This window comes from Rhinopithecus bieti, unplaced genomic scaffold (genome assembly GCF_001698545.2).
Source record: "Rhinopithecus bieti isolate Rb0 unplaced genomic scaffold, ASM169854v2 scaffold_15676, whole genome shotgun sequence".
Taxonomy (NCBI): domain Eukaryota; kingdom Metazoa; phylum Chordata; class Mammalia; order Primates; family Cercopithecidae; genus Rhinopithecus; species Rhinopithecus bieti.
The window spans coordinates 988,274-1,005,606 of record NW_016809194.1 but is presented as its reverse complement, the minus strand read 5'-3'; the positions used below and the strand labels follow the sequence as shown (position 1 = coordinate 1,005,606).

Here is a 17,333-nt window from a genome sequence, read left to right as displayed (position 1 = left end):
CTTACAGCTGAAAAAGGAGGCACTTGTCTCTTCCTTGGAGAAGAGTGCTGCTATTATGTTAACGAGTCAGGCCTAGTAGACACTAACATTCAAACCCTCAATAAAATAAAAACTGAAATACAGAACCTTAATACCCCAACCTTGCCAGGACCATCCTTCTGGGTTTTGCCCATATTCCAACAAATGCTTCCATTCCTCATTCCTATACTAATACTGTGCCTTATTTTATGTTTCGCCCCCATTTTGATCAAATTTCTCCGTGCCAAGATTCAAGAAATCACTCGCGTCACCTTCAACCAAATGCTTCTTCATCCGTACGTCCAAATACCAACCATAGGCCCCGACCTTAACGACGCCCCTTAACAGCAGGAAGTAGCCAGACAGACCACGGCGCCCCTTATCACTATTATCAATAAAAGGTTGGACTGTTTGGACGAACGGAGGCAAGATGGCGCACTTCCGGGTTCTTCATCACCAACTTTTCCTGTGCGCGCGAAAATGCAGCCGGCGCCCGGGAAGGTGCAGATCAACCGGGCATGCGCCAGGTGACGTCAATCCGAAGAGACCAAGATTTACCTGGTCGCACCTACGGAACGCCCCCCGACACGCCCGTGCCCGGCCTATTGCCCTCCCACTCCCAGAAAAGCCGCTCCCGGCGAGCGCGCCGCGTGAACTTCCTCAGCTCCCACTCCTGTCAGGACTGCATCAGGAACTTCGTCCGAGAGCTCCACCGGGCAACTCTCTTCGGCCTCCTTTGCCGGAGGCCGACAGACCTCACCCTCTACACCTTCTTCCCTGAAGCTGGGTGACCAAAAATAAATTTGCAGTTTTGCTCCTAGCCTTGCCTACTCTCTGGTTCTTTTGTGCTTGCTCTGGTGGTCTTAGAAAAACAAATCAGTAACAATTATACACCCAACACTGGAGCTCCAAACTATATAAAGCAAACATTAACAGATACAAAGGGAGAGATGGCCAGGCACACTGGCTCACGCCTGTAATCCCAGCACTTTGGGACTGAGGTGGGCAGATTACTTGAGGTCAGGAGTTCGAGACCAGCCTGGCCAACATGGTGAAACCCTGTCTCTACTAAAAATACAAAAATTAGCCAGGTGTGGTGGCAGGTACGTGTAATCCCAGCTGCTAGGGAGACTGAGGCAGGAGAATTATTTGAACCCAGGAGGCGGAGATTGCAGTGAGCCGAGACTGCACTACTGCACTCCAGCCTGGGCAACGGAGTGAGACTTCATCTCAAAGAAAAAAAAAGAGGGGGGAGAGACAAAATGTAATATAATAATAGTAAGGGATTTTAACACCCTTTTCAGTAATGGACAGACAAGAAATCAACAAAAAAAAAAAATGGAGTTAAACGACACACTGGACCTAATAGGCCTAACTGACATTTACAGAACATTTCACCTATCTGTTAAGGAATATACATTCTTTTTGTTAGCCGATGAAACATTCTCTAGAATATACCATATCTTAGGCCACAAAACAAGTCTGAAGAAATTCAAAAAGTAGAAATCATATCAAGTATTTTTTCTGACCACAATGATGGAATAAAACTTGAAATCGATAACAGGAGGAATCTTGGATACTTCATAAACACATGGAAATTAAATAACATTTTCCAGAATGACCAATGGTCAATGTAGAAATCAAGAACAAAATGGAAAATTGTCTTGAAATAAATGAAAATGTAAATCCAGCATACAAAAATCTATGGGATACAGTAAAGGCAGTATGAAGAGATAAGTTTATAACAATAAATTCCTATATCAAAATGATAGAAAGATGGGAAATAATCTAACAATGCACCCCAAGGAACTAGAAAAGCAAGAACAAACCAAACCTAAAATTAGTAGAAGGAAAGAAATAATACAGATAACAGCAAAAACAAATAAAATTGAGATAATAAATACAAAGAATCAATGAAATGAAAAGTTAGTGGGTTTTTTTTTTTTTTTTTTTTTATGGAATTTCGTTCTTGTTGCCCAGGCTGGAGTGCAATGGCGCAATCTTGGCTCACTGCAACCTCTGCCTCCCAGATTCAAGTGATTCTCCTGCCTCAGCTTCCCAAGTAGCCAGGATTACAGGCACCTGCCACCATGCCTGGCTAATTTTTTGTATTTTTAGTAGAAAGAGAGTTTTACCATGTTGGCCAGGCTGGTGTCGAACTCCTGACCTCAGGTGATCCACCTACCCTGACCTCCCAAAGTGCTAGGATAACAGGCGTGAGCCACTACACCCAACTAAAAAGTTGGTTTTTTGAAAAGATAAGCAAAATCAATAAAGCTTTAGCTAGACTAAATAAGAAAAAAGATAAAGGGCCAGGCCCAGTGGCCCACACCTGTAATTTGCAGGCCGAGGTGGGTAGATCACTTGAGGCCAAGAGTTTAAGACCAGCCTGGCCAACATGGTAAAATCCCATCTCTACTAAAAATACAAAAATTAGCCAGGCATGGTGGTGCACATCTGTATGCCCAGCTACTCAGGAAGCTGCGGCTGCAGTGAGCTGAGATCACAACACCCCACTACACTACAGCCTGGACGACAGAGTGAGACTCTATCTCAAAAAAAAAAAAAGAATAAAGAAGGAAGGAAGGAAGAAAGGAAGGAAGGGAGGGAGGGAGGGAGGGAGGGAGGAAGGAAGGAAGGAAGGAAGGATACCCAAATAAAGTAAGAAATGAAAAAGGAGATGTAACAACTGAGACCACAGGAATACAAAGTAACATTAGAGACTTATAACAACTATACATGAATAAATTGGAAAACCTAGGGCTAGACATGGTGGCTCATGCCTGTAATCCCAGCACCTTGGGAGGCTGAGGCAGGCAGATCACTTAAGGTCAGGAGTTCAAGACCAGCCTGGCTAACATGGTGAAACCCTGTCTGTACTAAAAATACAAAAATTCATCGGGTGTGGTGACGGGCACCTGTAATCCCAGCAACTCAGGAGGCTGAGATACGAAAATTGCTTGAACCTGGGAAATGGAGGTTGCAGTGAGCCAAGATTGCACCACTATACTCCAGACTGGGGGAAAAAGGAAAAAAAAAAAGAAAAAAGAAAAAAAGAAAACCTCAATATACCAATAACAAGTAATACGATCAAAGGCATAACACAAAGTCTCCCATCAAAGAAAATCCCAGGACCTAATGGCTTCATAGTTGAATTCCACCAAATATTTGAAGAAGAACTAATATTAATTCAACATAAACTCTTCAAAAAATTTGAACAGGAAGGAATACTTCCAAACTCATGAGGCATTACCCTGATATCAAAACCAGACAAGAGCACAACAAAAAAAAGAAAACTACAGGCCAATATCATGGATGAACATAGATGTAAAAATCCTTAACAAAATATAAGCAAACCAAATTCAACAACACATTTAAGAAGATCATTCACCATGATCAAGTGGGATTCATCTCAGGGATATGAGGATGGTTCAACATGTGCACATCAACAAATGTCATACATCTCATTAACAGAACCAAGAACAAGAAGCACAGCATCATTTCAATAGAAGCTGAAAAAGCACTTAACACTCAACATCCCTTTATGATAAAAAAAAAAACCCTCATCAAATTTAGTATAGAAGAAACATACCTCAAAATAAAAGAAAGCCATATATGGCAAACCCACAGTTAACATTGTACTGAATGGGGAAAAATTAAAGGCCTTTCCTCTAAGATCTAGAATAAGACAAGGATGCCCATTTTCACCACTTTTACTCCTGGAAGTCCTGGGCAGAGCAATTAGGCAAGAGAAAGAAATAACAGGCGTGCAAATTGAAAATAAAGAAATCAAATTAGCCCTGTTCACAAAAGAGATAATCTTATACTTTAAAAAACCTAAAGACTCCACCAAAAAAGCTGTTAGAAATGAAAGACAAATTCAATAAATTTCAAGGATACAAAATCATACAAATATCAGTAGGATTTATATATACCAACTGCAAACACTCTGGAGATGAAATCAAGAAGGCAGTTTTATTTAAAATAGCCATAAATAATATAAAATACCTAAATTTGGAAAAGAAGTAAAAAGATCTATACAAGGAACACTATAAAACTCTGATTAAAAAAAGACATAAAAAATGGAAATATATTCCATGCTTACGGATTGGAAGAACTAATATTGTTAAATGGCAATATGACCCAAAGAAATTTGCAGATTCAATGCAAGTCCTCTTAAAATACCAATGACATTCTTCACAGAATTTTTTTTAACCCTAAAATCTATATGGAACCACAAAAGGCCCCAAATAACCAAAGCAATCTTGTGCAAAAAGAACAAAGCAGGAGGCATCACACTACCTGACTTCAAAATTTACTAAAAAGCCATAGTAAACAAATCAGCATGGTAATGGCATAAAAGCAGACATACAGACCAACGCAACAATAAAACTAGGCCCCCTATTTCTCATCATATACAAAAATCAAAGCAAAATGGATTAAAGACTTAAATCTAAGACCTGAAACTAAAACTCCTTGAAGAAAACATTGGGGAAAACACGCTAGGATGTTGGTTTTGGCAAAGATTTTCCATGTAAGACCTCAAAAGCACAGGCAACCAAAGCAAAAAGAAAGAAAAAGCAATTACATCAAGCTACAAACCTTCTGCACAGTAAAGGAAACAATCAACAAAGTGAAGAGAAAACCCACAGAGATAGAGAAAATATTTGCAAACTACCCATCTGACAAGGGAGTTATAACCAGAATTTATAAGCAGCTAACAAAAAAAAAAAAAAAAAAGGAGATAATCTGATTTTAAAATGGGCAAAAGATCTGGATATTTCTCCAAAGAAGACATACAAATGGCCAACAGGTATGTGAAAAACTGCTCAACATCAGTAATCACCAAAGAAATGCAAATCAAAACTATGATGAGATATCATCTCACCCCAGTTAAAATGGATTGTATTAAAAAACAGGCAACACAGATGCTTGCAAAGATGTGGAGAAAGGAGAACTGTTCTATAAAAGGGCCGTATATGCAAGGAAGTTTCCAAATGCTGAAGGAGCTGAGAAACCAAAAACCAAGGCAGACAAATTCAGTTTGTGGGTAAAGGGTGTTTTATTGGGGAAACTAACAGAAGCATGGTCTTGGGGAGCCACAAGACAGGTAGATCTCTGCACTGTTACTCCCCAGGCTCAAGGCTTATATATCTTTTATTTATTTATTTTTTTGAGATGGAGTCTCGCTCTGTCGCCCAGGCTGGAGTGCAGTGGCCGGATCTCAGCTCACTGCAAGCTCTGCCTCCCAGGTTCACGCCATTCTCCTGCCTCAGCCTCCCGAGTGGCTGGGACTACAGGCGCCCGCCACCTCGCCCGGCTAGTTTTTTGTATTTTTTAGTAGAGACGGGGTTTCACTGTGTTCGCCAGGATGATCTCGATCTCCTGACCTCGTGATCCGCCCGTCTCGGCCTCCCAAAGTGCTGGGATTACAGGCTTGAGCCACCGCGCCCGGCCAAGGCTTATATATCATAAAGAAAGGGTATGCTTGTTTTGTGCAACATGAAAGCAACCCTCCAGAACAGGCAAGAATACTGTAAGCATCATGGCCTTATAATTTGTGTGATAACATCAAGACTGTTCTGTTCTTACACTGAGAAAAGTAAATAGAAATCAGGAGGCATCACTTGACTGGGGCTAATCAGAAGTCAACATGGCACATTAGCATTCAACATGTAGTCACTTTTGTCTCCACTTGTACACTGTTGGTGGGAATGTAAATTAGTATAGCCACTGTGGAGAACATTATGGAGATTCCTCAAAAAACTAAAACTAGAACTACCATATAATCCAGCAATTAATTCCACTACTGGGTACATATCCCAAAGAAAGAAAATCAATATATCAAAAGATACCAGCACTATTCACAATACCCAATATATGAAATCAACCTAAGTGCCCACCAACAAATGAACGAATAAAGAAAACACAGTATATAAACCCAATGCAATATTATTCAGCCACTGAAAAAGAATAAAATCCTATCATTTGCAGCCACATGGATGAAACTGAGGTCATTTTGTTAAGTGAAATAAGCCATATCACAGAAAGACAAATATTGCAAGTACCCACATGTGGGAGCTAAAAGAGTGAATCACATGAAGATAGAGAGTAGAGTCATGGTTACCAGAGGCCAGGAAGGGTAGGAGAGAGAGAAGATAAAGAGAGGTTGATTAATGCGTACAAGTATACGATTTAACAGAAGAAATAAGTCCTAGTGTTAGATAGGTAGACTGACTACAGTTTTCAACAATCTATTGCACATTCTAAAATAGCTAGAAAAGGGTAAATCGAATGTATCTACCATAAAGAAAAGACAAATATTTTAGATGATGTCTATCCTAAGTACACATATGTGATCTTTACAAATTATATGAATGCATTAAATTCTAAGATGTACCCTGGATAGGAAAGAAAGTACATTAATGATTACGTAAGTTGAATGGGTTGCGGGTAATGAGAAGCGACTGCTAAAATGTATGGAGTTTCTTTTGAGGGTGATGAAGAAGTTTTCAGATTGGTTGTGGTGATGGTTTCACAGTTCTGTGAACATGCTAAAAAACATATAATTTTACACTTTAATTGGGTGAATTATATGTCACTAAAGCTACTATTTTTTTGAAAATTCTCATGTAATTTCTTCTGTTTATAATTACATTGTTTTTAACATTTAATTATTCCCTTCTGGGATTTACTTTTAGGTATCTTTTAATGAGGTAGGGATCTAAATTTGTTTTGTTTTGTTTTTTGAGATGAAGTCTCACTGTTGCCCAGGCTGGAGTGCAATGGTGTGACCTCGGCTCACTGCAACCTCCACCTCCCAGGTTCAAGTGATTCTCGTGCCTCAGCCTCCTGAGTAGATGGGATTACAGGCACCCGCCAACACGCCCAGTGAACTTTTGTATTTTTAGTAGAGACTGGGTTCCACCATGTTGGCCAGGCTGGTCTCGAGCTCCTGACTTCAAGTGATTCACTTGCCTTGGCCTCCCAAAGTGCTGGGATTATAGACATTGGCCATCACGCCCAGCCGAGATCTAAATTTTTTAACAATTGAATAATCAATTGTGCCAACCCAATTTGAATATCCCATATTTAGGTGAGTCTATTTCTGACCTTTCTATTCTGTTCTGTTGTATTTATCTATTCTAACACAAGTAACACATTTTCTCAGTTACTTTGACTTTATAATACATTCTGATGTCTAAAAGTACAAGTTATTTTTATTAACCTTCTTTTAAAATGTTCTATTATTCTCATATTCAGATTCTTCCAAATGGGTTTTATAATCAACTTGCCAATTCCTAAAAATAAAATTGTTATTGAGATTTTCAGTGGAATTATATCAAATTTAAAGATTAATTTGGAGAGAATTGACATCTATTGATTATTGTTCTCAACCAGTGATATGCTGTACAGCTCTCCTTTTAGTTTTCAAGGTCTTTAGTATGGTTTTAGCATTTTCAAGATATAGGTCTTATCCCTTTTATAAAATTTATTCCCTCTTTGCATTTCTAATGCTTATTATTGGTATATAGGTAACATGTTGGGTTTTTTTTGTATTTATCTTGTATTCATCAACCTTATTAAAGGCTAAATAATTCAAATAATGTTTAAATTTATTTTTTTCTGGGTAGAAAATTGCATTATTTGCCCAATGTTTGTTAAAAAATTATATATTTATCTTATATTCGCAACATTATTAAAGGCTAATTAATTCAAATAATATTTAAATTTAACTTTGCTGGGTAGATAATTGCATTATCAGGAAATAATAGTGATTTTGACCATAATGAGATACCATCTCACACCAGTCAGAATGGCCATTATTAAAAAGTAAAAAATAAAAACAGATGTTGGTGAGGATGCAGAGAAAAGGGAGCGTTTATATACTGATGGTGGGGATGTAAATTAGTTCAACCCTATGGAAAACAGTATGGAGATTTCTCAAAGAACTAAATATGAAACTACCATTTGACCCAACAATCCCACTAGTGGTTATATACCCAAAGGAAAAGAAATCATTTAATCAAAAAGACACCTGCACTTACATGTTTATTCCAGCACTATTTATAATAGCAAAATCATGGAATCAACAAAAGTGTCCTTCAATGATTAACTGGATAAAGAAAATGTGGTATATACCATGGAATATTATGCAGCCATAAAAGAGAATGAAACGATGTACTTTGCAGAACATGGATGGAGCTGGAGGCCATTATCTTAAGTGAAAAAACTCAGAAACAGAAAATCAAATACTGCATGTTCTCACTAGTAAGTGGGAACTAAACAATGGGTAAACATGGACACAGGATGAAAATAATAGACACTGGTGACTCCAAAAGTGGGGAGGGTAGGAAAGGACCAACAGTTGACTATTTACATATTGGATACAATGTTCACTATTTGGGTGATGGGCTCACTGGAAGCCCAAACCTTATGATTTACACAGTATATCCATGTAGCTATCCTGCACATGTACCCCTGAATCTAAAATAAAATTTAAAATTAATTAATTAATAAAATAAATATAAACAGTTAATGTGGATATGTTTATTACCTTGATTGTCATGAGGGTATCATGAGTGTATGTAAATGTTCAGTGTCAAACTGAATATAGTAAACATGTATGGATTTGTTTTTTCTGTATATCAATTGTACTTCAATAAAAGTGTTAAAAACAATGTAATATGTTAATAAAGTAAAAGGAAATCAAGATGTAGTAATCTCAATTGACACAGAAAATATCTTTGACTAAATACACCACCTATTTATGATTAAACTCTAAACAAATGAAAAATTGAAGGGAACGTATGAAAGCCTACAGTAAATGTTGTACTTAATGGTGAAAGCAGAATGTCTTCCCCGTAAGACTGAGAACAGGAATATTCACTTTTACCACTTCTATTCAACAATGTACTGGGAATTTTTGCTAAAGAAATCAGTGGGAAAAACTCTTTTAAAGAGATTTTGCTGCTTCCTATAAGTAGTTATATCTCTCGATTTTATTTGCATGTTATTACTGAATTAGGGCCTCCGGTGACAGCAGAAATCCTTTCTCCTCTCTTGAATGGAAATGCCTCTAGCATGTCCCCAGTAATGATCTAGATTTCTAATAATTACCTCTAGTAAGCAAATGAACTTTCCTAAATAAACAAGTCTTGATTACACCATCTAGTGTATTAGCTTTCTCTCCAGCTTTAGGACACTTGACAGGGATGCGTTCTACATTTTCTTCCAAATAACTGACAAACTACTACATATGGCAGGCTTAATACAGAGCTCCGATCAGATGTATTAATGCATTAATGCAGTATATCTCCATGGAGAACCCTGTGACCTGCCACCAGTAGACCAGTGAACCAATTTAACTAAACTCATTTTTTAATCTTTTGAGGATCAAAATTTACTGTACCTAGAAGTCCCAGTTGTCAGAATAGGCAACCAACAAGTAAACATTTTAGAAATATCATGTGACTGTTATTTCCCTAAAGTATTACTATAATGGCCCACAGAGTACCATATTTGAATTCATTTGTCATCTTGTGTACCAAATAACAGAATCAGGCACAGTGGCTCATGCATGTAATCCCAGCACTTTGAGAGGTTGAGGCAGGAGGATGATTTAAGCCTAGGAGTTCAAGACTAGCCAGGGCAACACAGAGAAATCCCATCTCTACAAAAAATTAAAAATTAGCCAGGAGTGGTGGTGCACACCTGTAGTCCCAGCTACTCAAGAGGCTGAGGTGGGAGAATTGCTTGAGCCCAGGAGGTTGAGGCTACAGTGAGTTGTGATTGCACCACTTACCACTACACTCCAGCCTGGGCAACAGAGTGAGACCCTGTTTGGTTTTTTTGTTTTTTTTTTTAAAAAAAGAATCAGAGTGTGATATCCAGTGATCCAAATATGGTCATCTTGTATGAAAAGAAGAACCTCCTTTCCTACTTTATTATTAGTATAAATTGAAGTTGAATATTTTTTTTTTTTTTTTTTTTAAGACGGAGTCTTATGCTCTGTCACCAGGCTGGAGTGCGGTGGCCGGATCTCAGCTCACGCAAGCTCCCCGCCTGCCAGGTTCATCTCGTCTATCACGCCATTCTCCTGCCGTCCAGCCTCCCGAGTAGCTGGGCAACAGCGCCCGCCAACCTCGCCCGGCTAGTTTTTTGTATTTTTAGTAGGGATGGGGTTTCACCGTGTTAAGCCAGTGATGGTCTCGAATCTCCTGACCCTCGTGATCCCCGCCCTCTCGGCCTTTCCAAAGTGCTGGGATTACAGGCTTCGAGCCACCCAACGCCCGCCTGAAGTTGAAATTTTAAAACATGTCCCAAACAACAGAAAAAGAACACTTGTCTATTCTCATAGATTACTGGCCTTAAAAAAAAAAAAAAAAAAAAAAAAAAAAAAAGACCCCCTTAATTGTGTAATAGCTAGGTACCCAACAAATGCAAGAATAAAAAGAAGAAATCAACTTTTCCTTTTCAAAGCCCACAAAAGTTACATTATACATCAATAAATATACATCCTCATTTTTTTGAGTCTTTGTCTAGATTATTGAAAACAGCAAAACGGGCCAGGCATGGTAGCTCATTCCTGTAATTCCAGCTACTCAGGAGGCTGAGGAGGGAGTACTGCTTGAATCCAAGAGGCAGAGGTTGCAGTGAGCCACGATCACACCACTGCACTCCAGCCTAGGCAACAGAGTGAGTAAGACTCTGTTTAAAAAAACAAAACAAAACAAAACAAATTTTAAAACTGTAGAATGTATCTTTAGTCAAAAAAGAAGTGTGAGTTGTGAATCCAGATGAACTAACCTTTAGGGCCAATTCATATGTGGCTGAGCTCCAGATATCTCTTTCTGCCATTAACTGTTTCATATCATTCTCCATCCTTTCTCTTTGTAATGTATATAAGTCATGATATTCTTCTACCATTCTATAAAAACAATTAAGAAACAGCTTCATTTAATTTGTACTAACAATATAGACACATATATAATACTATGCAGCCATAAAAAAGGATGAGTTCATGTCCTTTGCAGGGACATGGATGAAGCTGGAAACCATCATTTTCAGCAAACTAACACAAGAACAGAAAACCAAATACCGCATGTTCTCATTCATAAGTGGGAGTTGAACAGTGTAAACACATGGACACGGGAAGGGGAACATCACATATCGGGCCTGTTGGGGGTTGGGAGGCAAAGGGAGGGAGAACATTATGACAAATACCTAATCCAAGCGTGTAGGGAGACCCCCTGAAACTATTGCTATGGAATAAAAGATGAAATGCTCCTGATTATTGTAAATACAAAATTGCATGCAGGATTGTGTAAAGACAATGCCAGGTTGGACTGCCAGAATGAGCCAACGGTGCATGATGTGCTTCCCCCTGCAGAGAGCCTATGAATGGACGTGCAGTCAGGGAGGTTTCACAGTACCAAGATTCCTATCCCAGAAGAGCAGATGTTCATAGTTTTGGGAATGGAATGTGACCCTCGTGGAGAGCCTATAAATGGACGCATAGGGGGGCACCTGTCCATATGGATAAGATAGGGCTACAAACACCCTCATCTTGCCATGGCTCTTCTAGGTCTCTTTAGGGTTAAGGCATACTCCCTTCTGAGAATTTCTGGTCTAACCAGTTGTCTAGTTTCATGTCCTGTTTCTATGGATTGTTTGTAACCAGCTTTTGCTGCAACTGTGACTGCTGATTAATATCTTGCTAATCATAAGTTATGGAAAGACTGTGTTTCTGTTTTAAGGCTCTGTTAGAAATTACTGAGGCACACACTATATTGTAAATTTTTACCCCTGTATACTGTACTTCTGCATACAGATGTTATGTTAAAGACTTACTTCATCCCCATGTGACCCTCTCACCTCATAATCAAATGACCCTAAATCCCTCATTAACCTATCCCCGCCCTCACTAAACTTAATAATAAATGCTTGTATATCCAGTGCATTGGCGGCACTGGGGGACTAGAAGGCGGTGACCCCCCTGGACCCAGCTTTCACTATCTGTGTGTCTATTATTTCCAGACCTGCCAATCCGCCTGGGAACAAAGAGCCCCTTTGCATTGCGGACTGCTGGCCAGATCCTGCAATACATGCAGGACTTGAAACCTAGATGATGGATTAATGAGTGCAGTAAATCACCAAGGCACATGTATGTCTTGAAACAAATGAAGCACAAGGCCTATGGGATAATGCAAACACAGTGCTAAGAGGGAAGTATAGCTATTTAACAAACCTGCATGTTCTGCACATGTATCCCAGAACTTAAAGTATAATTTAAAAAACAGTCTCCCAACAAAGCAAAGCCCAAGACCAAATGGCTTTACTGCTGAATTGTACACAACTTAGAAAGAATAAACACCAATTCTTCTCAAATGATTCCAAAAAATTGAAGAGGAGGGAATTCTTCTTAACTGATTCTGCAAGGCCAACATTATTTTGATATCAAAACCAGACAAAGACACAACAACAAAAAAGAAAACTATAAGCCAATATCATGGATGAACATAGATGCAAAAATCCCAACAAAATACTAGCAAAGCAAATCCAACAACATATCAAAAAGATAATACACCATGATTAAGTGGGACTTATCCTGGGGATGCAAGGATTTTGTTCAATAAACATATTTGAACATTTTTTGGAGATTTGTGACAACTTGAAAAAGCTAAGCCAGGTGTGGGGGCTCACACCTATAATCACAGCACTTTGGAAGGCGGAGGCAGGGGGATCATCTGAGGTGGGAGCTCGAGACCAGCCTGGCCAACATGGTGGAACCTCATCTCTACTAAAAATACAAAAATTAGCTGGGCGTGGTGACGGATGCCTATACTCCCAGTTACTCAGGAGGCTGAGGCAGGAGAATTGCTTGAACCCAGGAGGTGGAGGTTGCAGTGAGCCGAGATTATGCCACTGCACTCCAGCCTGGGCAACAGAGAGAGACTCTATCTCAAAAAAAAAAAAAAAAAAAAAAAAGACCAAAAGCTCACAGATGAACATAGCCTAGAAACATCAAAAAATGAAGAAAAGTTAGCAATGTCATGAATAGATAAAATACATGTAGATACTGGTCTATTTTATCATTTACTACCATAAAATGTATACTAATCTATTATAAAAAGTTAAAATTTATCAAAACTTACACAAACGCTTACAGACCACACATGGCACATCCATAGTCAAGAGTAATGTAAACAGTATTATATCATAGTTGCATAAAATTAACTATAGTACTTACTGTATTACTGTAATACTTTTGTAGCCACCTTCTGCTGCTATTGCAGTGAGCTCAAGTATCCACTTAAAACACCATGTAGGCTGGGGGCGGTGGCTCATGCCTGTAATCCCAGCACTTTGGGAGGCTGAGGCAGGTGGATCACATGAGGTCAGATGTGGTGGCACATGCCTGTAATCCCAGCTACTCTGGAGGCTGAGGCAGCAAAATCGCTTGAACTCGGGAGGCAGAGGCTGCAGTGAGCCAAGATTGCACCACTGCACTCCAGCCTGGGCAACAGAGCGAGACTCTGTCTCAAAAAATAAAATACCATGTAATGTAATCATCACTGCATGAGTACTTTGTCCCTCCAGTCAATTGTGTATTGTAGTAAAAAGTGATCTCTCCCAGTTTTCCTGTAATTTTCATCATGTTTAGTACAGTAACATAAACCTTGAATAACACCATGGTACCTATACAAAGTGTCAGTGGTGATGCTGAAAGTACTCCCAAGAAGCAGAGAAGAGTCATGATGTCACAAGAAAAATTAAACACTTGATATGTACTATAGATTCAGGTCTGCAGTTGTGGTTGCCCACCATTTTAGACAGACAGTTCGTCTCGTAAACAGATGATGTAAATGTACAGTATCAATAAATACAGTACAGTACTATAAATGTATTTTTTTCTTATGATTTTCTTAGTATTTTCTTTTCTCTAGCTTACTTTATTGTGAGAATATATTATATAATATATATATAACATGCAAAATATGTGTAAATTGACTGTTTATCGGTAAGGTTTCCAGCCAACCATAGACTACTAGTGGTTAAGTTTTGGAGGCATCAAAATTTATACGTAGGTTTTTGACTGTGGGTTTTGGTGTCTCTAACCCCTACATTGTTTAACAGTTGACCATATACTGAAAGACACTGTTTCAAGTAAGATTAACTGGTCCATTGTGACAAATGCTGCTAGTAAGGCAAGTGAAATGAGAATTGACCATTGGATTTAGCAATATGAAGGTCAGAGGTGACTTTGTCAAGTGCCATTTAGTGCCATGGTAGGGATGAGACACAAGTGATAATGGCAAGAGAAGAAACAACGAAGACAATTAGTATGACAACTTTTTGTAGAGATTTCCTGTAAGGAGAGCAGAGAAAAAGGACCATAGCAGGAAGGGAATGTGTAGTTCTAAGAAACCTGGGACATTTTTGTTTGTGTTTTTTAAGATGGGAGTAATTATAGCATATTTGCATACTGATGGGATTAATCAGCTAGAGAGGGAAAAATTAATGATGTAAAAAAGAGAAGGAACGTTTGCTGAAAGTTTCTCAAGTAAGTAACAGGGTATATGAAAGTATACAAACAAGAGATTGGCCTTAGAAAGGAGCAGACCATAGTTAACAAAAAGGAAAATAGAATATATAAGCACAGATGCCGGTGGGTGGACAGATGTGGGGGTGACGGCTTAAGTTCTCTTCTGTTTGCTTCTACTTTTTAGAAAGCAAGATCATCAGCTTATAATGAGGGTGGAAAGTAGGATTGAAGGTATAAGGATAGAAGACTAAGTATAGAAGTCACCTTGAAAAATAAGAAAGTTATAATACAGAAAAAAGTAGTATATAGAATAGGCAAAAATTGAATAAAGTATCTCATGTTATGTATTAGTCCATTTTCATGCTGCTGATAAAGACATACCCAATACTGTGTATACTGGGTAATTTTTTTTTTTTTTTTTTTTTTTTTTTTTTGAGACAGAGTCTTGCTCTGTCGCCAGGCTGGAGTGCAGTGGCACGATGTTGGCTCACTGCAACCTCCGCCTCCCAGGTTCTAGCCATTCTCCTGATTCAGCCTCTTGAGTAGCTGGGACTACAGGTGCACACCACCATGCCCAGTTAATTTTGTATTTTAGTAGAGATGGGGTTTCACCACATTGGCCAGGATGGTCTCTATCTCTTGACCTCCTGATCTGCCTGCCTCAGCCTCCCAAAGTGCTGGGATTACAGGCGTGAGCCACCTCACCCAGCCCCAAGACTGAATAATTTATAAAGGAAAAGAGGCTTAATGGACTCACAGTTCCATGTGGCTGGGGAAGCCTCACAATCATGGTGGAAGGTGAAAGGCATGTCTTACATAGGGGCAGGCAAAGAGAGAATGGAAGCCAAGCAAAAGGGTTTTCCCCTTATTAAACAATCAGGTCTCTTGAGACTTAATCACTACCACAAGAACAGTACAGGGAAACCACTCCCACGATTCAATTATTTCCCACCAGGTCCCTCCCACAACATGTGGGAATTATGGGAGCTAATATTTAAGATGAGATTTGGGTGGGGACACAGCCAAATCATATTATACTAATAAAGAATAAAATAGAATAAAAGTAAAATATATTTTGAATTTCGATTTTGGGCACTTTTGGTTTTCTTGACATTTAAAAAATTCACTCTTCAAACAGTTTTTTAGAAAGCACAGGAATAGGCTGTATTAACAGAGACATAAAAAAAGATGTAATGTGTGTTCTTAGATTAGATACTGGTTTGGCTACCCAACTGTGAAATGTATTTTGGAAAAACTTGGGAAAATTTTAATATCTAGCTAATCTATGAAGTAAAATTTACTGAAATAGGCAGACATTCTTCTTTTTTTTTTTGAGACAGAGTTTTGCTTTTGTTGCCCAGGCTGGAGTGCAATGGTGCAATCTCAGCTCGCCACAACCTCTGCCTCCCAGGTTCAAGCGATTCTCCTACCTCAGCCTCCCAAGTAGCTGGGATTACAGGCATGTGGCACCACACCCGGCTAATTTTGTATTTTAGTAGAGAAAGTGTTTCTCCATGTTGGTCAGGCTGGTCTCGAACTCCCGACCTCAGGTGATCCACCTGCCTTGGCCTCCCGAAGTGCTGGGATTACAGGTGTGAGTCACCGCGCCTGGCCATAAACATTCTTTTATCATTTGTTTCTGTGTCTTCTCTTTTTTTATTTTATTATTTACTTATTTATTTCCTAATTTTATTTTATTTTATTTTCCATAAGTTATTGGGGTACAGGTGACATCTGGTTACATAAGTAAGTTCTTTAGTGGTGATTTGTGAGATTTTGGTGCACCCATCACCCAAGTAGTATACACTGCACCATATTTGTGGTCTTTTATCCCTCATCCCCTCCTACTCTTTCCCTGAAGTCCCCAAAGTGTATTATTCTTATGCCTTTGCATCCTCATAGCTTAACTCCCATGTATCTGTGAGAACATACAATGTTTGGTTTTCCATTCCTGAGTTACTTCACTTAGAATAATGATCTCCAGTCTCATCCAGGTTACTGCAAATACCATTAATTCATTCCTTTTATGACTGAGTAGTATTCCATCATATACATATATATAGAGAGAGAGAGAACGCGCACAGTTTTTTGTATACACTCATTGATTGATGGCCATTTGGGTTGGTGCTACGATTTTGCAATTGTGAATTGTGCTGCTATGAACATGCGTGTGCAAGTATCTTTTTTGAATAATGACTTCTTTTCCTCTGGGTAGATACCCAGTAGTGGGATTGCTGGATCAAATGGTAGTTCTACTTTTGGTTCTTTAAGGAACCTCTGCACTGTTTTCCATAGAGGCTGTATTAGTTTACATTCCCACCAGCAGTGTAGAGTGTTTCCCAATCACCACATCCATGGCAACATCTGATTTTGATTTTTTGATTATGGCTATTCTTGCAGGAGTAAGGTGGTATTGCATTGTGGTTTTGATTTGCATTTCCCTGATCAGTAGTGATGTTGAGCATTTTTTCATATGTCTGTTGCCGATTTGTATATCTTCTTTTGAGAACTGTCTATTCATGTCCTTTGCCCACTTTTTGATGGGATTGTTTGTTTTTTTCTTACCGATTTGTTTGAGTTCATTGTAGATTCTGGATATTAGTCCTTTGTCAGATGTATAGATTGTAAAGATTTTATCCCACTCTGTGGGTTGTCTGTTTACTCTGCTGACTGTTCCTTTTGCTGTGCAAACACTCTTTAGTTTAATTAGGTCCCAGATATTTATCTTTGCTTTTATTGCTTTTGCTTTTGGGTTCTTGGTCATGAA

At 38.8% G+C, this 17,333-nt stretch overlaps 1 protein-coding gene across 1 annotated transcript in view; it reads right to left on the bottom strand.

The window, feature by feature from the left end:
- AXDND1 (axonemal dynein light chain domain containing 1) overlaps nucleotides 1-17,333 on the bottom strand; it is a 197,469-nt gene that overhangs the window by 156,574 nt on the left and 23,562 nt on the right. The window contains 1 exon segment of the mRNA XM_017888828.1: nucleotides 10,828-10,948. Within this exon segment, the coding sequence (XP_017744317.1) occupies nucleotides 10,828-10,948 (121 nt within the window).